This window comes from Cokeromyces recurvatus (assembly GCF_025118155.1).
Source record: "Cokeromyces recurvatus strain NRRL 2243 chromosome Unknown BX663scaffold_30, whole genome shotgun sequence".
NCBI lineage: Eukaryota > Fungi > Mucoromycota > Mucoromycetes > Mucorales > Mucoraceae > Cokeromyces > Cokeromyces recurvatus.
In genome coordinates this window covers 196,202-217,223 of record NW_026251416.1, presented here as the reverse complement: position 1 = coordinate 217,223, position 21,022 = coordinate 196,202, and the positions used below count along the sequence as shown (strand labels likewise).

General features: G+C 32.3%; 8 protein-coding genes across 8 annotated transcripts; 4 read left to right on the top strand and 4 right to left on the bottom strand.

Annotated features, from left to right (window-relative positions):
* Nucleotides 1-1,725: 1,725 nt before the first annotated feature.
* Nucleotides 1,726-2,113, bottom strand: BX663DRAFT_521154 (uncharacterized protein). The gene has a single exon (XM_051529208.1). The coding sequence runs from the start codon at nt 2,032-2,034 to the stop codon at nt 1,849-1,851; it is 186 nt and encodes a 61-aa protein (XP_051379501.1). The 5' UTR covers nt 2,035-2,113; the 3' UTR covers nt 1,726-1,848.
* Nucleotides 2,114-2,690: 577 nt separating this feature from the next.
* BX663DRAFT_521153 (uncharacterized protein) lies at nt 2,691-4,369 on the top strand. Its single transcript, XM_051529207.1, has one exon. The coding sequence runs from the start codon at nt 2,922-2,924 to the stop codon at nt 4,047-4,049; it is 1,128 nt and encodes a 375-aa protein (XP_051379500.1). The 5' UTR covers nt 2,691-2,921; the 3' UTR covers nt 4,050-4,369.
* Nucleotides 4,370-4,663: 294 nt separating this feature from the next.
* Nucleotides 4,664-8,278, top strand: BX663DRAFT_521152 (ATP-dependent protease La). Its single transcript, XM_051529206.1, has 4 exons — nt 4,664-5,589; nt 5,737-7,452; nt 7,534-7,758; nt 7,834-8,278. Exons 1-4 carry the CDS (start codon nt 4,695-4,697, stop codon nt 8,196-8,198), a joined length of 3,201 nt encoding a protein of 1,066 aa, XP_051379499.1. The 5' UTR covers nt 4,664-4,694; the 3' UTR covers nt 8,199-8,278.
* Nucleotides 8,279-8,954: 676 nt separating this feature from the next.
* On the top strand, nt 8,955-11,199 carry BX663DRAFT_441117 (amino acid permease-domain-containing protein; the record flags this gene model as incomplete). Its single annotated transcript, XM_051523438.1, has 4 exons — nt 8,955-9,056; nt 9,327-9,549; nt 9,805-10,070; nt 10,141-11,199. 4 exons carry the CDS (start codon nt 8,955-8,957, stop codon nt 11,197-11,199), a joined length of 1,650 nt encoding a protein of 549 aa, XP_051379498.1.
* A 150-nt stretch (nt 11,200-11,349) lies between these two features.
* BX663DRAFT_554918 (uncharacterized protein) lies at nt 11,350-12,538 on the bottom strand (the record flags this gene model as incomplete). The annotated part of the gene is made up of 5 exons (XM_051531572.1): nt 11,350-11,781; nt 11,853-11,909; nt 12,000-12,109; nt 12,176-12,236; nt 12,329-12,538. The coding sequence occupies 5 exons, from the start codon at nt 12,536-12,538 to the stop codon at nt 11,350-11,352; spliced, it is 870 nt and encodes a 289-aa protein (XP_051379497.1).
* A 223-nt stretch (nt 12,539-12,761) lies between these two features.
* Nucleotides 12,762-14,342, top strand: BX663DRAFT_208807 (WD40-repeat-containing domain protein). The gene is made up of 5 exons (XM_051521766.1): nt 12,762-12,844; nt 12,952-13,076; nt 13,172-13,283; nt 13,341-13,454; nt 13,531-14,342. The coding sequence occupies exons 1-5, from the start codon at nt 12,803-12,805 to the stop codon at nt 14,086-14,088; spliced, it is 951 nt and encodes a 316-aa protein (XP_051379496.1). The 5' UTR covers nt 12,762-12,802; the 3' UTR covers nt 14,089-14,342.
* Nucleotides 14,343-14,365: 23 nt separating this feature from the next.
* On the bottom strand, nt 14,366-16,042 carry BX663DRAFT_554916 (S-adenosyl-L-methionine-dependent methyltransferase; the record flags this gene model as incomplete). The annotated part of the gene is made up of 5 exons (XM_051531571.1): nt 14,366-14,577; nt 14,640-14,831; nt 14,894-15,344; nt 15,418-15,430; nt 15,507-16,042. 5 exons carry the CDS (start codon nt 16,040-16,042, stop codon nt 14,366-14,368), a joined length of 1,404 nt encoding a protein of 467 aa, XP_051379495.1.
* A 2,136-nt stretch (nt 16,043-18,178) lies between these two features.
* On the bottom strand, nt 18,179-20,008 carry BX663DRAFT_521131 (pyruvate kinase). Its single transcript, XM_051529205.1, has 2 exons — nt 19,708-20,008; nt 18,179-19,571 (listed from the first exon to the last, which is right to left on the bottom strand). The coding sequence occupies exons 1-2, from the start codon at nt 19,961-19,963 to the stop codon at nt 18,286-18,288; spliced, it is 1,542 nt and encodes a 513-aa protein (XP_051379494.1). The 5' UTR covers nt 19,964-20,008; the 3' UTR covers nt 18,179-18,285.
* Between the last annotated feature and the right edge of the window lie 1,014 nt (nt 20,009-21,022).

The window sequence follows — 21,022 nt, the reverse complement described above, 5'->3', positions numbered from 1 at the left end:
CAAGCCTCTCACCACCAATCTGAGCTAGCCGGTCGTTTGAATTTCAAGTCCTTCAACAAACGAGGGCATTGGTCATCTTTCAATCAAGCTACAGTCTTACAATAGATGCAAATAATAATGTTGATACTTTCCTAAAAGTGTATTGTAGATGAAGAGGTAAAATAAAAAAAATAAAAAAAATTTGTTTTTTTGCAAAGCCTGATCAGTTAAAAACTTGATGACGAATTAATATGACGTAATATTTAATTTAATACTCAGTCGAGTTATATATTACATTAATTTGTAACCCCGTTTTCTATAAACATACTTTTCTTCTTCCTTATTTCTAATAAAAAGAGTTTAATAAAGTCCCATTTCTTAACTTGTCTTATTACATAACTTCATTTCTTCTTAATAACCGCTATTACCACATATTGGAAAGTTTTGAAGAATAAAAGACATGTTATCATTTCTTAATAATTGTGTAAACAAATAAGAATTTATTTTCAAACATCTGTAAAAAAAATTATTTCAAAGATGTTAACTTTCTTTTTTGACATTAACATGGAGGAACATTATAAAGTGGCAGATGAAATAGTAATGGATGGACTCCAAGTTGAGGGAATTGTTGATGCAATAGATCTTGATAAGAATCCTGCAAATTACTTATGGCAAATTACTGTTATTAGCTGATGAGTAAAATGTGCCTCGAAACATGGAAGTAAAGGACGATGTTGTCCTTGTGCCTAAAGACGAAGTTGAGGCAGAGGAAATATAATTTATGATTAAACATAATATAATGATACCAGCAGAAATTTTCCTGCAAATATCATGGTTCTGTAAATATCAAGCAATTCATTCATCTTATGCAGGAACAGGGTAGTTCTGTTGCTAAGTACATAAGAGCCTGTTTTATTCCTTGGTCTACTGCATATGAAATATTTAAGCAATGGAATAAAAGCAATGGAGCTGTCATACCTGTTGCTTATGCAAAAAGGTCATCTGAGAAGAATATTAGGTTTCCTAAGGCAAACAATATCAATATTACATAGGAACATATGTATTTCCTTTATTGATTTGGTTGATAAAAATCCATGAATGACAGTTAATATGAAATGAGAAGAGCTTTGTACAATGTTTCCAGAACATTGTATATTTGAAAGTGGGACTGTAAAAGTACGTGAAAGAGAATCAGGCTGTCCTTGAAAAATTCAAGTATATGCACAATGAGTAGAGATTCCATAAGAACCATTGGCCTTCATTACAAAATAATAACAGAATGGAAAGCTGCTGGAATCGATCTCCCAGAAAATAAAAAGTATGAGATGATTAAAAAATAGTTTATATATTTATTAAAGACAATGTTTCTTTCGTTCAAACATCGATCCCAGAAGTATTTTGCGTGTCTTATCCACCTAATACAGTCTTTGCAAGAGACTGTCTGACAAGCAGCCATTATTCAAGAGGTCAAGGTATTATGAGAGTCTAAAGGATGTCTTTTGATATACTGTTTTACTTTAGACTCAAACTCTTTAATTGGATTGAGTAATGGTGAGTGAAGGGGGGCAAAAAACCAAGGTTTATGACCTCTTACTTCAATGCAAACAGGTACTCGACTATTGTCATGGATCCTTATGTTGTCCATCACAACATAATATCTTTTTCATTCCTTCTTTATAACCATTACATCCAACATCTTTTTCAAAAGAAGATAAGAATATGATCTGTATTAGTTCCTTTTCCCGTTTTTTTTTTTTTTTTTTTTTTTGGTTTTTTTTTAATCCAGGAAGTTCTTTACCACCACTTTCGTTAAATTCATTCCTCGTTCTATAGGCTGTGATACGAGGAATATTTGCCTTCTTTGCAGCTTCAGGTACAAGGCAACCCTCCACCTATAAACTGTGAATGAAGCCAGTAATTTGAACGTGAGAGTAACAGTCGTACTTTATTTGAACTAGCTAAAAGTCTTCCCTTTTCAAGTATCAAGTTGACAAGGTTGTCTTCTGTTTCTTCCAACTCATTGTCAGCCATGCTATCTTTAGCAGCGACGTTCATTGCACTATACTGAGCATGATCATAATAAATGAGTTTAAAATAATCTTGATATTTTACTAATATCTGTCCAGCCAAGTTTTATTCATCTCGGTAGAAAAAAAAAAGTATGTCTAAATATTTATACAAAAACCAGTAGATTTAATAGGTGACTGCTGCTACACAAAATATCTATTTTTTTCGCGTTATTTATTAATAAACTATAGTTATTTCTTGCTTTTAAAGTTGTAGATCAAAAGTTTATATTTCTTTAAACTCTTATTGTCTATAATTGGGTTTATATTTATTTATTTATTTATTTTTTTTTGGGGGGGTAAAGTACAGTTTATAAAGATAGTTAATGAAACTTATTTTGATTGATTAACATTACTGTTATGATTGGATGGTTAAGATAAGATTTGTACCTAATGATCACGGCCGCTTTTTTTCATGTATACGCATACAAGCCTAAGGAATTAAAACTCGCTTCCAATCATTTACTTCAACCATAAATCATTCCCCTAAGAAAATTATGACTCATGATATAAATCAAATTCTAAAACAAATCGGAGCTGGAAAATATCTGTATTACTTTCAACTATAACTACTACTGCTGCTGATGCAACCACTTTACTGGTATAAATTGATTATGTTTTATTTATTTTTTTTGTTTTAAATTCTTTTTCCTTTTTCTTTTTTTTTCTTAAAAAAACCAGAATCGAATTTTTTATTGTAGTAATTGAAGTTTAGTTAGTCGCTTCTTCTTTACAAACCTCCTCCTTTTTCTTTTAAAAACTAAAAAATCGATTTTTTTGTTTTTATATAAACGTTTACTCTTTGTAACGTTTTTATTTTATATTTTTTTTACCACTTTTTTATTTACACGCACACTGAACAATTTGAATTTAATTATGACTGAATCTGACGATTATTTGCTTTTATCTGATTCTCCCAGTATTTTTGGAAAGGATCATTTACTTGCTAGCTTCCTTCAAGATAATCATTGTCAGCAACAGTTTTCACCATCGTCTGTCATCGATACAACTTTTCCTTCTCCTGCTTCATCTACTGATTCTCTTGACAGTCCAGAGACGATCCATTCTAACTTCTCTGTGATTGACCCAACTGTCTTGCAAAATATTCCTATTTCTCTTCTTCAGTCACTTGCTGCCATTTATGACCAGAATAGTAATAGTAATAATAATACTCTAGAGAATTTAGATCAATTTGTAAAGTTTGATGAAGAAAAGAAGAATACAATTTCTTCTACTATGGATGTTATAACAACACCGCCTATTACTCCTTCTTCTGTCCATCAAAAGTTACCTCAGCATAAGTCGAAAGCATATCGACCTCCTCGACAATTAGAGTGTTACAATTGCCATGTTACCAAGACTCCACTTTGGCGACGTACTCCTGATAGAGCTCACTCTCTTTGTAATGCTTGTGGTCTTTATTACAAGCAATATGGTACTCATCGTCCTCTTCATGTTCGTCAAAAGCAACAACAATCCAATAAGCATCAAGCAACTGTTAATGCTACGAGTCCTAACTCTATTGTAAATGCTGCTACTACTGTTGTTGCTTCTGCTTCTGCTTCTGCTGCTACTGCTACTACTACTAACAGTGACTTGATGGCTACTCATTTACTTTCTATCCTTAATCAACAAGAATGCAATCGTTGCCATCAATTGAACGCTCAAAAGAACGATCAAGGTGAATTCGTTTGTCCTGCTTGTGATATTACTATCAAGTTAGAACAAAGTAAACAAACAGCCTTACCTATTGATGTAGCCACTTCAAATAACAAGAAGCGTAGTCGTGAAGAAGAAGAAGAAGATGTAAATAAGCAAGTAAACAAGAAAGTAGCTTTGTTTCCACCTGTTGCGCAACAACCTAAGGAATGGACCGAAATTGATGACAGTCGTTTTAAATCATTGCTCAGTCGTATGAATACGCAACAAATGCATGGATTTTTAGACATGCTTGAACGCCGTTGTGCTATTTTACGTTCCATTCTTCTTTCTCAACAGGAATGATTTTTTATGTACATTTATTTCCTTCCCCTTATATTTTTTACTTTTTAAGGTTTAACCCTTTGGATAAACCTTTTTGTATATGTTCAACACATAAAATTATAGTTATTTGTAATAACTTTAATATTTTTTATATAATTTGTTTTTTTTTATATACGTTACACTTTATTTTTTTTTCTTCTTTTTATACCGTTCAACACTTATTTATAAAATAATAAACCTTTTTTTTTTTTTTGTTATTCAAAGACAAGTTATTCTGCCATTTCACACATTAAAAAGAGAAATTGTTGAGTAATAAAGTTTAATTTGGTAGTCATTTAAGGAAGAAAAAGGCTTTTTATCACGGTTATTTCTTTTTCCCTTTTTAATAGTCATTTTTATCCTCATAGTTTATTTATATAACCTCCCCCATTATATTCTCACGTATTATTATTTCATCTCCTCCACATTTTGAAGGGGATTGAAGCATGCCTTATTAAAGAACCGAACCAATCAGCAAGTGATGTAGTAATTTCTACCTCGTCTTCGTCAACAGCTGGGCTGAAAGTGAATTATTATTGCTTATCCACATTTTCTTTTCTTTTCTTTTTTTTGTATCAAGAACAAGTCTATCTTTTTTTTTTTCCTTTTTTTTTTTCTTTTAGTTCCATGAGTCATTCGTTTCTAATTCATGTATCAAAAACAATCCCTCGATCAAAAGTCAATCAAGCTATTTGGTCACAGTTACAATCACCTGTGACAACGAAACCTTTAAATTTACGTCATTTTTCGACATGTCGCAGTCAACACCCTATTTCTATTTGGGGTGGACAAAACGTAAAAAGAGCTCTTCTTGGAGATAATGCCAATTCATTTTGTATTGGATTATCACCTATTCGACATGCAGCCGTTTTGAAACGTGAAGCTTCTTCTGTTTCAGCATTTGAGTTGAAAGATCGCGATCCTAAAAATAACCCTTCAGATCAAACACCCCCTCCTGCTAACAATGGAGGTCATTCTTCTAATTCAGCAAATGGTGGCGGAAGTAGTAGTAATAATAATAATAACGGTGATGGAAAGTCTTCAAAGAATCATTCTTGGGATGTAGTAGATAATCAACTTCAAAAACCTACTGTACCCGAGGTATATCCTCAGGTTTTAGCATTACCTATCGCGGGTCGTCCTTTATTCCCTGGATTTTATAAGGCGGTCGTGATCAAGGAGCCTACAGTGACAGCTGCTATCAAGGAATTAATGAAACGAGGTCAACCTTATGTTGGCGCATTTCTATTAAAAGATGAGGCATTGGATGTGGATACGATCACGACACTAGACCAGGTTCATAAGGTTGGTGTCTTTGCTCAGATTACAAGTGTTTTCCCCGCATCGGCGGGAAAAGAAGATTCAGGCCTGACGGCTGTCTTGTATCCTCATAGACGAATTAAAATTAATGAATTATTACCCGCTCATCAAAAAAGTGACCCTAGTGTGGCGGCTGTTAAGGAGGTAATCACTACAGAAGAAGTATTGGGAGAGCATGAAGATAAACAACATAATAATTTAGGTAGGTAAGATCAATCATAGCATGATTGTATCTAAGAAAAAGTAAAAAAAAAAAAAAAAAAAAAAAAAAAAAAAAAAAAAAACATAAAAAACAAATCTTTTTTTTTTTTTCTATCATCATCATCTAACTCTTTGGCATGCGTTTTAGAATCGAAACTAGATGAATATGCATCGTCAGATGAAGGGCATCAAAATAATTCACAATATGCTACTTCATTTTTGACTGATCATTATGATGTATCCCTTGTTAATGTTGAGAATTTTGTCGAACCCGAATATTCTAAAAAGAGTCCCTACATTCGTGCTGTCACATCTGAAATTGTATCTGTCTTTAAGGAAATAGCCTCATTAAATCCTTTGTTTAGAGATCAAATTGCAAGCTTTTCCATGTCTCAATCGGCTGGTAACGTCTTTGATGAACCTTCCAAGTTGGCTGATTTTGCTGCTGCTGTCTCTGCTGGTGAGGCACTCGAATTACAAGAGGTACTTGAAACGTTACCAGTAGAAGAAAGATTGCAAAAATCACTCGTTGTCCTCAAGAAGGAACTTATGAATGCTCAACTTCAAAATAAAATTTCTAAAGATGTTGAGAGTAAGATAGCTAAACGTCAACGTGATTATTATTTAATGGAACAATTAAAGGGGATCAAAAAGGAACTTGGTTTAGAAAGTGATGGTAAAGACAAGTTGGTAGAAGGCTTTAAGGAAAAAGCAAATCAACTTGCCATGCCCGCTACTGTCAAGAAAGTATTTGAAGAAGAAATTAATAAATTAGCTCATCTAGAGCCTGCTGCATCTGAGTTTAATGTAACACGGAATTACCTTGATTGGATCACTCAAATTCCATGGGGTCGACGTTCACGAGAAAATTATAATATCCTTCATGCCACTCAGGTATTGGATGAAGATCATTATGGCTTGAAGGATGTAAAGGATCGAATTTTAGAGTTTATTGCCGTTGGTAAATTAAGAGGAACAGTAGAAGGCAAGATTCTTTGTTTGGCTGGTCCTCCAGGTGTAGGTAAAACGTCGATCGGTAAGAGTATCGCACGTGCCCTTGATCGTGAATTCTTTAGATTCTCAGTAGGTGGATTAACTGATGTAGCAGAGATTAAAGGTCATCGACGTACCTATGTGGGTGCCATGCCCGGTAAAGTGATTCAAGCCCTTAAAAAGGTGCAAACAGAGAACCCATTGATCTTGATTGATGAAATTGACAAACTTGGAAGAGGACACCAAGGGGATCCCTCATCTGCTCTCTTGGAATTATTAGATCCTGAACAAAACAGTAGTTTCTTGGATCATTATATGGATGTCCCTGTTGATTTATCCAAGGTACTCTTTGTTTGTACTGCTAATGTCTTGGATACCATTCCTGGTCCCTTATTAGACCGTATGGAGGTCATTCAACTCTCTGGTTATATCGCAGAGGAGAAAGCGGCTATTGCTGAGAAATATCTAGCCCCCGCTGCCAAGGTAGCTGCAGGTCTTGAAAACGTCAATGTTCATTTAACGCAAGAGGCCATCGATTCTTTAATCAAGAACTATTGTCGTGAAAGTGGTGTTCGTAATTTGAAAAAACATATTGATAAAGTGTTTAGAAAGGCTGCCTTTAAGGTTGTACAAGAACTTGGAGAGGACAAAGTGATAGAAAAAGAAGAAAAGAAAGAGAATGAAGAGATGACAAAGGAAACGATGACAAGTGAGCAAGTGATAAATCCTTTAGTTGTACCCAAGGATGTGCATGTAGATATTACAAGTGAAAATTTGAAAGAATATGTTGGTCCTCAAGTCTATCAATCTGAACGTCTTTATGAACAAACACCACCTGGTGTTGTTATGGGTTTAGCTTGGACTAGTATGGGTAAGTGTTTATTCATTCTAAATTGTAATAATGATTTTTATTTATTTATTTATTTATTTGGCTTATTTATATATAAATTAGGCGGTTGCTCTCTTTATATTGAATCTGTACTTGAATCTTCTCTTAATCCTAAATCGACTCCTCATCTTTCAAAGACAGGTCAATTAGGTGATGTAATGAAGGAATCTACTAGTATTGCCTATACCTATGCCAAATCATTATTAGCAACTGAATTTCCTAAGAATAAATTCTTTGATAAAGCTAAAGTTCATTTACATTGCCCAGCTGGTGCAGTGCCAAAGGATGGTAAGTGAAAAAAAGAAAAAGAAAAAAAAAGTCCTGTTTTTTTTTCTTTTATTTATGCTGTTTCTTTTGTGATAGGTCCCTCTGCTGGCGTGACTATGGCAACTGCATTAATTTCATTAGCTCTTAATAAACCAGTTAGTAGCAATATTGCCATGACAGGTGAATTAACAGTAACAGGTAAAGTATTGAAAATTGGTGGATTAAAAGAAAAAACAATCGCAGCCAAACGATCCAAGGTGACTACGATTCTTTTCCCCAAAGATAACCAAGCTGATTGGGATGAATTACCTGAATACATTAAAGAAGGATTAACAGGTATTCCTTGCGATACCTATAAGGACGTTTATAATGCTGTCTTTAAAGATGTTAAAAAAGAAGAAGCCGAAAATGTGTGGAAAGATGTATTGACTGAAAAAGAAGAAACTTCACATAAAAAATAACAGCAACTTTCCCCCCCCCTTTTTTTTTACGAGTCAATTATTAACTATTGATAGAAGATAGACTTGTGTATAATTGCCCTAAAAAAAAAAGCTTATATTTAAATAAATAAATAAAAATACCTTTTTTTATTAGTATTATTCTTTTTTTTCCTGCTCAATATGTATATATGTAGTATGTATAGATGATGTTATTGTAATACATATTCTAATTAAGCACTTTTATTGTCTACTAAAATAGTAGATACTATGATAAAGAGGAAGCACGTATCAATAATTGATTAATTTAAAACTAAGAAATATATTTATTTGTGTGTGTGTGTGTGTGTGTAGGAGTAGCATTGTTATAGGTTGCTACTTACTACCGTCACAAGGGAAGAAATACTCTTTTTGTATATATTGTGTGAACATCGTCCTTTTAATCTAATTTTTTTTTTTATAATGCGGAGTCATGAGAACAAATGACAAGAAGGCAATCATCTTTTTTAAGAAAAAAAAAATGAAGATCTTTTTTGTTAAAAATGAACAATCATATTTCTTATTTTCCCTTTTTTTTTTTTCCCTCTCTCTTTTTACGTATAAATATATAAATATATATTCTTTAAATCATTAACAACTAAGGATTTATATCTTCTTTCATCATTACCAAAGAAGGTTAAATTGTGTGTATATCCTTACTTTATTGCTTTCTTTTTCTTTTCTTTTTTTCTTTTAAACGAAAATTCTGTCAGTCTCAAATTTAATAGTTAAATGAGTGGTATGGGCCATAACCCAAGTATCAACACAGCCAATGAAACCGGTGTAAATAAAGCTCAATATCAAAATGAGACAGAGCTTTTAGAATCAATGGGCTATAAACAAGTAAAGAAGGAAAAAAAAAAGCACAGTATTTTGTTTTCCATTAAATTTATATGTATATATCTAGGAAATGAATAAAACTATGTCTACTATCTCTAACTTTGCAATTGCATTTGGTTGTTGCTCAATTCTTTCTGGTCTCACGCCTGTAAGCTCTACTTCTTAAACCCTCTCCCCTTTCTCTCCCCCCCTCTCTCCCCTTCTCCTTTTTTTTTCCCCTTCTTCTTTCTCTTAAGAGAAGCTTTATTAACGGGGTTCTTTAAAAAAAATTAGTTATGGGGTGATGCTATGCTTGCTGCTGGATCAATTGCTGTTATTTGGGGCTGGATCCTTGTATCTGTCTTTACCTTTATTGTTGGTCTTTCTTTAGCAGAAATTTGTTCTGCTTATCCTATTACAGGTGGTCTTTATATTTGGGTTTCTAAGCTTGCTCCTTCTGAATGGGTTCCTCTAATGTGTTGGTTAACTGGTTGGTGCAATTGGCTAGGATTAGTAAGTAAAAAATAAAAGGAAAAAAGGGAAAAAGGAAAAAAGGGAAAAAGGAAAAAAGGAAAGGCTTCATCGTATATAATATATAATTGTATTCTAAACTTTTTTTTTTTGATATAGACTGGTAGGTTTTTTTTTATTATTATTATTTTGATTTATTTCGAATACTTTATTTATTTGTCAATAATAACATTAGGAAAGATAAAAGATTGACGAGTTATTCTTTTTTTTTATTACTATTATCATCATAATTTGTATATAGTTGCTATAACTTCTGCTGATCTTGGTCTTTCACAATTTATTGCGTCTATCATTCATATCAGTGATTCAAATAATGATCCAAGTATCTATTGGCAATATAGTATTTTTATTGTTATTGCTATAGTTCATGGTATTATCAATTCAGTCAGTGTTAAATATAATGGATTCTTTAATCAGACTTCTCTTTATTGGCATCTTATTGGCACTCTTATCATTGTTATCGTTGGACTCGTTTTAACTCCCAACAAAGCAAGTGGAAAATGGGTGGTAATGTTATATATGTCATATAGTATATATAAAAAAAAACTTCATAATGACACATGATAATAATAATTAGTTTACCTACTTTCATAATGAGACTGGTTTCTCCTCAGGGGTCTATGCTTTTTTAATTGGTCTTTTACAATCTCAATATACACTTTCTGGTTTTGATAGTGCTGCTCATATGTCGGACGAAACTCGTGATGCAGGACGTAGTGCGCCTCGTGGTATACTTTATGCTATTGGAGCTGCAGCTGTTGTAGGATTCATTTTTTTATTGTCTGTTAATTTTTGTGTACAGGACTATCAATCACAAATTATCGATACCACCATTAGTCCCACTATGACCAAGATCTTTTTAGATGGTGTTGGATACCGATGGACAGTTGTCTTTACGACCATCATCATGGGGGCCATGTTTTTCTCCGGCTCTGCTTTAACGTTAGGTAGTTCAAGAATGGTCTATGCCTTTGCTAGAGATGGAGCTGTACCCTTTTCCAAGTATCTTTCAAGAATTAACCCCAAGACGATGACACCTATCTATGCAGTCTGGTTTAATATTATCTTTGCTATCCTCGTCGGTCTACTCTATATTATCAATGAAACTGCCTTTAATGCCATCGTCTCCGTCAATACCATTGCTTCCTCTATGGCTTATTTTATTCCAATCGCTCTTAGATTGACAGTCGCCCGAAAATCCTTTATTCCAGGTCCCTTTCATCTAGGCCCCTTCTCAGACGTGATTAATGTAATTAGTTTGTGTTGGATCTTGTTGACCTCCATTTTATTTGTTTGTCCTACGGAATATCCTGTTACACCTGATAACATGAATTATGCTATTGTTGTCTTTGTAGGTGTGATAGGTGCATCTGTTCTTTACTACTATTTCAAGGCTCGTGAATGGTTCCATGGACCTGGTAAAAGGGGCATCGTAGGGGAAGCATATCATCATCATCATCATGATCATTCTCGATCAGATCATTTCTCTATAGAGACTACTACTGCTGCTACTACTACTACTACGGTAGATTTAAACAAAAAGAATTTTGAAACCCTTAATCAAAGCCAAACTTGTAATAGCTATCATACTTTTAAAAAGACATTTCAAATCAATGAAGTTGAGCGTCTTTCCTAGATAATACCCCTAGATTTATATACACATGTATATACATATATATATGATCATTTATTTCATATTCTAATTCCCTTTTTATATATATATATTTATAAATATTTTTATAATAAATATTATACGATGCTTTCTAGCAAATAACAAATAAAAATGTTATCTTCTACTAGGAATAGAAGATGTACCACTAGTAGTAGTAGTCATAGTTTTCGTAGTAGATGACGGTTTAGCAGGAGAAAGTGATCTTGAACGACGACCCATCTTTTCGAATACAGATAGCTTGTTATGTACCTTTTTCTGAAGCTTTGATACTTCATCGTCATCATCTGATGAACTACTGCTACTCTCAGTCGAAGAAGAATCAGAAGAACCTGAATGGTTACTAATACTACGAAACATACCACTAAGTCGATTCTTGGTCGTCTTCTTTTGATGTTGTTTCTTTACTCTCTCTTCAGGTTGAACAATAACGACAGGTACAGGAGAATGTTGCAAACAATACCTGGATATACTATTGATAAACATACCTTTTAATTCAGACATGCCTCTAGTACCCACAATAAGCATAGAAGGTTGATATATTGAAATCTAGTCATTTACAGTCATTGAGCTTTTTTTTTCTTTCTTTCTTTCTTTCTTTCTTCTTCTTCTTTCCTTACCATATTCTGAATTGTCTCTTGAACTTTACCAATAACGAATTCAATAACAGCACTAATCTAAAATAAATAAATAAAAAAAAAAAAAAGAGTGGAGCGATATGAGTTATTTTTAGTATAGTATCTATCTCTATGTATGTGTATCCATACCTTCATATCTTCATTACCTGCCGCCATAATTCTTTTCATAACTGTATTTGCTATTTCTTTTGATTGTAATTCTTCATGTCTAAGCATAGCTTTTACATTAGGTCGATTATCTATAAAGAGAGACGTAAGTTATAAATCAAATATATATATATATATATTTTTTTCAGTCCATGTACCACTCATATCTATAGTAAGCACTCTCAAAACAATAATTTCATCTCCATGATCCATGACATTCTAATTACATATTTATATATATATATATATAAAAAGACACTATTAAGTTATTATGATTATTATTATTATGATTATTATATGTAGAAACACACTTCAATAGCCCAATCTAAAGCATAATCACTATAGTTTTCTAAATCAGTAGCCACCATAAAAGTTCGGCTTCGTCTTGTACGTTGATAACCTTGAGTCTTTCCTCTCAATGTAAATGAAAAGTCAGGTTGATCTTGATCTGTCATTGTATCAAATGAAACACCACGAATATAATTATCCGGTTGTTCTACAGGAATGTTGGTTGTTGCCATCTTTTTATTTTAATTTACAAAATAATAATAATAGTAAATTGTGTGTGTGCGTGTTTTTTTTTTTTCTATCGAGTAAATGATTCTTCTATTCTGTCTTGTGTAACATATATATCTACAACTATGGTGGCAAGTGACAAATAAGAATAAAGGGCGGGGTGTGTGCATATTCACTTTTGTCAGCGTAAATTAAAAAAAAGTAGTCAGCTTAAAATAATAGGTATCTTTGAGAAAACACTTTTCTTAATTCAACAATACTATTTAGACATGTTTATTCAATTCCGCACAGAAGCATTTAATGGTTATTCGGTAACTTTTATAAACACATGTATAAAGTTTTCTTAAAAATAAAACTAAAGTTTTTTCTTCCTTTCTTTCTTTTTTTTTTTTTAAAAAAAAAATTGGACATTATATAGACGAAATGGAGCCCATTCTTTGAACAAAAGCTTGCAGTTGCAACTGCATCCAACTTTGGTTTAGTTGGTAATGGTAGACTATTTATTATGGGTATTGCAGGTGAAGGGATGATGATCGAAAGAGCGTAAGTTGGAATGTTTTGAAAACGAAAAAAAATAAAATAAAATAAAATAGAGGGCGTTTAAGGAAATGATTTCTTTTTCTTTTTTTTTTAACCAGTTATGACACACAAGATGGATTATATGACGTCGCTTGGAGTGAACTTAACGAAAATCAACTTATTGCATCAAGTGGTGATGGAACTATTAAAATGTGGGATACAACACTTGCAGTAGGTTCATTACGTAATAATTTAGATAATATAGGGAAAATAATGATAAATATTTAGGATTATCCAATTCAAAACTGGCATGAACATCAAAGAGAAGTATTCTCGGTAGATTGGAATTTAATTACAAAGGATGTATTTTCAAGCAGTTCATGGGATCACACAGTTAAAATTGTAAGTCCAGCTTTTTTTCTTTTATATAAGATAAAACCTATAATAGTAGTAGGATGTTTAAAATAGACTTAACTAGTGGAATCCACAAGCACCAAGATCATTGCAAACATATACAGAACATACACATTGTGTTTATAGTACAGCATGGTCTCCTTATCATCCTACAAAGCTTGCCTCAGCATCTGGAGATCAAACAGTCAAGATTTGGGATACAAATAGTCCTCGGTCTATTCAAACTCTTCGAGCCCACAATAATGAAATACTTTCAGTTGATTGGAACAAGTATCAAGATCATATGCTAGCAACAGGTTCTGTTGATAAGACAATCAAGGTATGGGATTTGCGTCGTCCTGATAGAGAAGTAGTCTGTCTTCCTGGACATGAATATGCGGTACGTCGTGTTAAATGGTCTCCGCATAGACCTAATGTTTTAGGTAGTACAGCTTATGATATGAGTGTTCGATTCTGGGACACAGCTGCACCGGCAGGACAGAATTTGATCCATGTACATGATGCACATACAGAGTTTGTTCTCGGTCTTGATTTCAATCTTTATATTGAAGGGCAAGTAGCTACTTGTGCTTGGGATGAAAAAGTGAATGTATTTATGCCTCCTGTCCTTTTACAGAGATAATCCTTCTACACCTTCTTATTTCTTAAAAATAGTGTAGTATTAAATTATAATTACTTGTATTGTGTATGCATTGAAGATAGAATGTAGCATATATATTTATTCATATCTGTATATACATATATATATATACAGATAAATATGTGTATGTAAGTTATATATAGGGTATTATTCTAATGATACACTTTTGATAAGCTATAATTACATATAAATTCGATCCTGCGAAAATGTGTAAAATATGAAACTGTTATATATCTGAGGAGGGAGAGAAAAAAAAATGTCACTTCTTGTGCCTTTTTTCTTTTGGCTTCTGTGCCGTATAGATAACCCAATCAATAGAACAACGTTGTTTGTCAAATTCATCCATAGCAGCATGTATCACTTTATCATATTCTTCTTCTGATATAGCTAACTCTGATATCCACCAAGGCTTCATTGATTTAAACAGGGCTTTAATAACATGCTTATAAAGGAATCCCTTTTCTTTTTCATCTATGTATAGAGAATAATTCATATACAAGTATATATTTGGGAAAATAATAATAAATACAAACCTTCTTCTGTTGGCCATTCACCAATTGGAATAGAGATAATCTTTTGTTCAATATTTTGAAACCCAGCCGAAACTAGCATACTTTTTAAATGCATTATTGTTTTTTTAGAATTAATTCCCACTGAAGTAGAAACGAGTTTATACCATTCATTAATTAATGTTAAAATAGGTCCAGGATTCTTTATATGAAAATCTAAATAGATATGTATATTATTTAATAATTATATATATATATAAGAGAGAATGAATGATTACCGTATTCAACTAGTTCAATAGAACCTCCAGGTTTTGCAACTCTCATTAATTCATTGAGAAGGAACGGCCAGCATTCATGCGGTATACTAGATAATGTATCACGTTGAAAAATGATATCTAAATAATTATCTGGTAGTGATAAATGGGTAGTAGGATCACCGTATTTATATACAATATTCGGGGCACACATAGTAGCAGTAATAGTAGTAGTAGTAGTAGTAGTAGCTGTGTTTGTAGTGTATCTTTTTATTTGTTTGTTATTATTATTAATGGCTGCTGTTGTTGAAGAGAAAGCAGCATCTAATCCGATGACTTTTGCATTTGGAAAACTTTGAGCCATATCTAAAGTCCAAAATCCTGCTCCACAAGCCGAATCCAATATAGTAATAGGCTTATCAGTTGCTATTGGTACGTGAACATTCCCCTGTAATACATGTTTCAATACATAATGCTATCATAAAATATGAGTTTAATATGGGTATATTTATATATGTATATTCTTTGTAAATTCAAGAAAATATTACTTGTCTTAATTGTCTAATTATTAAAATATTATGTTTAGCATCCTATTTGGGATAATACATGTCTATTTATATATATTCATATATATTACCTATCGTATTCTCTTTCATCTCCATTATTATAAGCATGAAATAGTCTTCGAGGATGTTGATTATTCGAAGAAGAGAATTCTTCGTTTGATGTAATTGAAGAAATCTGTGAAGAGTTTATATTATATGCAAATTCAATATCTTTTGGTAATGAAGAAAATGAAGGCTTTTTTTTCCTTTTATGAATATATCCAGTGACTCTTAGGATTGAATAATCTTCATTAGAACCTATTGAAGTTCGAGGTGATATATCATCATCATCATCGTCGTCGTCGTCGTCGTTGTTATCGTCATCAATGTCATCATTATCTTCGAAATAAGAAGTAGAAGAGCTGCTATTGTCATCATCGTTCGATGTTCGAGTTAATATTGCAGTAAAGCTCTTTTTCCATGATAATCTACGTATAGGAGCAGATATAACAGCTGAAAGAGAGGATATAGGGGGTGCATGATTAGAAAGGACGACTTGATGTTTTACAAGCTTAACGAATGAGGACTGACGAGAAGAATGTGAAACATGTGTGTCGATTGAACTCATGTTTGATATTTTATCGTCAATCTCTTTGACTTTTTTTATAAATATATCTGATTTTTTTCTCTGAAAATTATGACGAGTAGAGTGTTCTCTACTTGTCTTTATACCCATTCTATATCTCTACTACTACTTGTAATAAACAATAAGTAAGAAAAGGAAAAGGAGAAAAAGAAAAGGGAAAAAAATAAAATGAAAAAAAAGAAAAGGAATAATAATGCAGGTCCGACTTTTTTTTCTTTTCTTTTTTTTTTTTTTTTTTTTTTTTTTTTTTTTTTTTTTTTTTTTTTTTAGTAATGACAGTGTGATGCCCTAAAAAAAAACAAGGGCTAACTTTAGATTGCCTCTTGTTCACAGAAAAATACTCTATTATAATAAAGTAAAATTACAATGAATAGCATATCTTTTAAAAAAAAAGTCAAGTAAGCTAGCATAACTATTTTTTTGTATCAAAATTTGAATGATAGAGAACTCAATTCTTAAAATCACTTATCAGTGATATGAACAGTTGTTGTATATGAAGATATTAAAACTAAAGAGAGCCCTGAGTCATGTATATATAATATAATCAAATCAAGGTATACAAATAATCTAGCTATTTAATGATAATCATGCACAGAGTTGATTAGACTCTGATTTTAGTATTTCTAATTTCATGATATATATGTCAGGTAATATTCATCTTGACAATGTATAGAAGAATCATTCGCCAATTACTCTTCTACTATATACGGTCCTTTTTTTTTAAGGTTATTAAAGACAAAGAGGAATGTTATATTCGTATACTTCAATTCATACTTATAAACTGACTTTTAATAACAACTGAAAGATAGATGGATTTATTGCGTTGAAACAAAATAAAGGAAATACATATATAAATTCTAGTATTTTGGATAATTCATTCAAGTTATAAAATATTGAGTTCATAATTACTTGCAGCATTAAAGAAATACATCTACTATTTAACAAAGTTTGATTTCGAAAAAAAATATGTTTTCTAAAAATAAAAATAAAAAAGTTTCCGATCGTATTTTTGTTTCTTTAAATGTTAATAATAATCTATCAAAAAGAATGCCAGCTAGAATACAATGACTACAGCTAATATGTACACATTAGGATTCAATGTATCTAATAATCTTGTTCTTCTATATCGATCTTATATTAAAAATAATAAATCACTTTTAGCTTTAGTAAATTTATTTGATTAAACATTAAATAAATATATATTTTTTTTAGTAAGCATTATTAATATTAAATATGATATGTTCACAAAAGACATTTCGCTATTATTACTGGGCTTTTTTTTTTTTTTTTTTTTTTTTTTTTTTTTTTTTTTGTATTATGTGATCCATTCTAATACTTGCATAAAAAACCTTTCAATTTCACTTGTGTTTCTTTAAATTTGACACAGTCTCTTCATAGCCTTTTGTAATTATTATTATACAATAGGTCAACATGAGAAATAATATATTATTTTGAAAGCGTTGTAGGATAAATAAAGAATGATAGTTATAATTCAAGTTTAAAGTCGTGTATTAATTATTATCCGTTAAATTTTGATTTGAATATATGGCATTTTATATATTCATATAACCCGCTCCCCCCCCCTCCCTCAGAATAAATAGTCGATTAGCTTCTTGGATTAATAAAGTCTTTAAATGACTATTAGTATTTTGATATAGTAATATTGATTATGCTACTAGTAGTCTATTCGTCTAATTCTAACGAAGGTTAAAGCTGTACGGTTAACTACTGAATTCACATTTGTTAGAGAGTAGTGCTAACAAATAATAATAATAATAATAATAATAATAATAATAATAATAATAATAATAATAATAACAGAATATGTAAAGCTTTGTTATTATTAGATGTCTTTTTTCTATAAGAGTACTGCTTGTTGCGTCTTGTTTCCCGTTTCACTAATAATGTAAATGAGGATAATAAGGTATTAGTATTGTATGATAAATTGAAAATTAAGCTTCTTTTCTCTTAAACATATTAGTTCATCTTCTCATCAAAATTTGACTTATTTCAACCCTTAAAATGATCGATGCAAGAGGATATTTATCAATATACAAAAAAAAACATGGCTTTTTTTTTTCTGATGACTAGAAATGGAAAGTTTTCACATAATAGTAATTTTTTTTTTAAAAAACAAGATGCTATACACATGACATTTTTTTATTTATTTTATATGAAATAATTTAGAATGCAAAAAAAATAATTTATGAACAATGAGATGAAATTTAAGGAGCAATCAAAACACGGACAGTGTTGGTGTTACCAAGACCACCCTTCCAGCCTTGGACAATGACAACGGGTTCGTTAGACTTGATGAGACCAGCGTTCTTACCTTGTTGAATACCCCACTTGATACGTTGTTCAACATCTTCATCCCACTTGGCAGCAACATCACCAGTGTAGACGAAGGGGAAGACACCACGGTGGAGGTGAGCTTGACGAGCAGTTTGTTCTTCACGGGTAACGAGGATAATGGGTTGAGAGGGTCTGTACTTGGAGGCGAGACGAGCAGAGTGACCAGACTTGGAGAGGACAAGGATGGCACCAGCGGATTGTTCAGCGGCAGCGGTGACAGCAGCACAGGCAACGGTTTCGGTGGTGTCAGTGGGGAAGGGAGTCAAACCACGGATTTGGTTGAAGAGAGGGTTGTAGCAGATGACAGATTCGGCAAGTTCACAAGTGGCAGCCATGGTCTTGACAGCTTCAACGGGGTAAGCACCCTTGGCGGTTTCACCAGAAAGCATGACAAGATCAGCACCATCGAGGACAGCGTTGGCAACATCAGAGACTTCAGCACGAGTGGGACGAGGGTTGTAGGTCATGGATTCGAGCATTTGAGTGGCACAAGCAACAGGCTTACCGACCAAGTTACACTTGGCGATCATCATCTTTTGGGCAATGAAGACACGTTCACAAGGAATTTCAATACCCATATCACCACGAGCAATCATAACACCATCAGTTTCGGCAAGGATTTCATCGAAGTTTTGAATACCTTGGTCGTTTTCGATCTTACAGATGATCTTGATGTTCTTACCCTTTTCACCGAGGACACGACGAATATCCTTAACATCTTGAGCACGACGGATGAAGGAGGCGAAGATCATGTCAACACCATTTTCAACACCGAACTTAAGATCGTTCTTATCCTTTTCAGAGAGAGCAGGGAGATCGACGGGGGTCTTGGGGAGGTTGACACCCTTCTTGGAGCAGAGCTTACCATTGTTTTGGGCAACAACACGAACATAGTCTTCACCCTTGGCAATGACCTTGAAGGTAAGGACACCATCATCAACATAGATGTTCTTACCGATTTCAATAACCTTAGGCAAGTTCTTGTAATCAACATACATGTTTTCACCGTCACAAGCAGTAGCATACTTTTCGTTGGTGGTAATGTTCATTTCATGACCCTTTTGGATGGGGACTTCAACATCATTAGCCATCATACCAGTACGGATCTCAGGACCCTTAGTATCAAGAGCGATGGCAATGACCTTGTCAGGACGAGCTATTTATTTTTTAATAAACATTATATTAGCATTTTTCTTCTTATTATCATTATCTATTTTTTTTTTCAAAGGAAAAAAAAAAGATCTTCCTCTACTCCAAAGTTTATTCTTGTTTTAATTCTAGATATAACTTACCAGCAGCAGCAGCACGAGCGTTGTCAAGGACAGACTTGTGGTAGCTGTAGTCACCGTGAGAGAAGTTCATACGAACAATGTTCATACCAGCATCGATCAATTCAGTGAGCTTTTCGACGTTGTTGGTCTTGGGACCAATGGTACAGATGATGGAGGTCTTACGAGTGGCCTTGGGCTCGATATCAACATCCATGTTGGCAATCCATTGCATGGGGAATTGAACAGTAGCTTGACTTTGCTTCTTGTCGGTGAACATTTTGTTTGATTATGATAAGCAGAAGAAGAAAAGGAAAAAAAAAAAAAAAAAAGAAAAAGAATTTTCAATTGTTCAACAATAAAATTATAACAAAAAAAAAATTAATTTTAAAAATTCCGCATGTAAAACCATCTTATCTTAACACAGGGGTTTTACATCAAATGGCTATTTCAATCTCCAATTGATCATACGATGGAATTAAAAGAAAGGGAAGCGCGTTGTATTATTAAAATAAAAAGGGTTGCTGATATTTGATTTTCTTTTTTCTATTTATCATTTTATCACTTGTACCACATAAATGCTGGGAAAATATTAAATAAAATTGGGTAAAATATGAATTAATTTTACTTTTACTTCAAAAAAGTTACATAACAATTAATTTTAAATATTGACAGTCCCGAAACAAGAAAAAAAAAATTATCGCCATACCTAAAATGAAGTCTATAGAAAATTTAGGCTAAAAGTTGGGTTTTACATTTTTTTTTTTTTTATGAAAAGCCTTTACGTGTATATTAAGAGATGTACATTCATAATTGTAAAAAAGAAAAATAAATAAAAAAACTCAGAAGGTCCGCACTAAAAAAAAAAAAAGCAAAACGATTATGTCTGATAAAACATACTTTTTTTTTTGACAAATCCGATAGCGTGGCCACAAAAATATAATTCGACTTTTCCTAATTTAGTGTCGAAATTGTATAAACTTTACGCGTTTAAGGTTTAATAAAAATGCAATTGTTCATCTATTACTGGTAACTATATATTTATCACTATGTTGTTACTATGACGATTGATAATACACTAAATCAAGTAAGCGCGTATCCTCCTTCTTTTATTTTCAAATCTGTATATTTTTATTACTTTTAATTTTTAATTTATTTCGTAGCAATAAAATATTTATATAGTATCTAAACAAACATCGGTATTTAAACCAATGTCTTAGTTTAATATCCACCTGCTTATCTTTTTTATCACAGCAACTATTTAAACTTTTTTTTTTTTTTTTTTTTTAAAAAAAAATAGATAATAAAATTGCTATTAGTATAAGCTACTATTGCTATA

Coding starts and splice junctions, on each gene's coding strand:
- BX663DRAFT_521153 (XM_051529207.1), top strand. CDS start 2,922: ATGACTGAATCTGACGATTATTTGCTTTTATCTGATTCTCCCAGTATT.
- BX663DRAFT_521131 (XM_051529205.1), bottom strand. CDS start 19,963: ATGTTCACCGACAAGAAGCAAAGTCAAGCTACTGTTCAATTCCCCATG. Junction 19,572..19,707: donor CGCTCGTGCTGCTGCTGCTG/GTAAGTTATATC, acceptor AAAAATAAATAG/CTCGTCCTGACAAGGTCATT.
- BX663DRAFT_521154 (XM_051529208.1), bottom strand. CDS start 2,034: ATGAACGTCGCTGCTAAAGATAGCATGGCTGACAATGAGTTGGAAGAA.
- BX663DRAFT_521152 (XM_051529206.1), top strand. CDS start 4,695: ATGAGTCATTCGTTTCTAATTCATGTATCAAAAACAATCCCTCGATCA. Junction 5,590..5,736: donor TAAACAACATAATAATTTAG/GTAGGTAAGATC, acceptor CATGCGTTTTAG/AATCGAAACTAGATGAATAT. Junction 7,759..7,833: donor TGGTGCAGTGCCAAAGGATG/GTAAGTGAAAAA, acceptor CTTTTGTGATAG/GTCCCTCTGCTGGCGTGACT.
- BX663DRAFT_208807 (XM_051521766.1), top strand. CDS start 12,803: ATGTTTATTCAATTCCGCACAGAAGCATTTAATGGTTATTCG. Junction 12,845..12,951: donor AAGCATTTAATGGTTATTCG/GTAACTTTTATA, acceptor GACATTATATAG/ACGAAATGGAGCCCATTCTT. Junction 13,077..13,171: donor GGGATGATGATCGAAAGAGC/GTAAGTTGGAAT, acceptor TTTTTTAACCAG/TTATGACACACAAGATGGAT.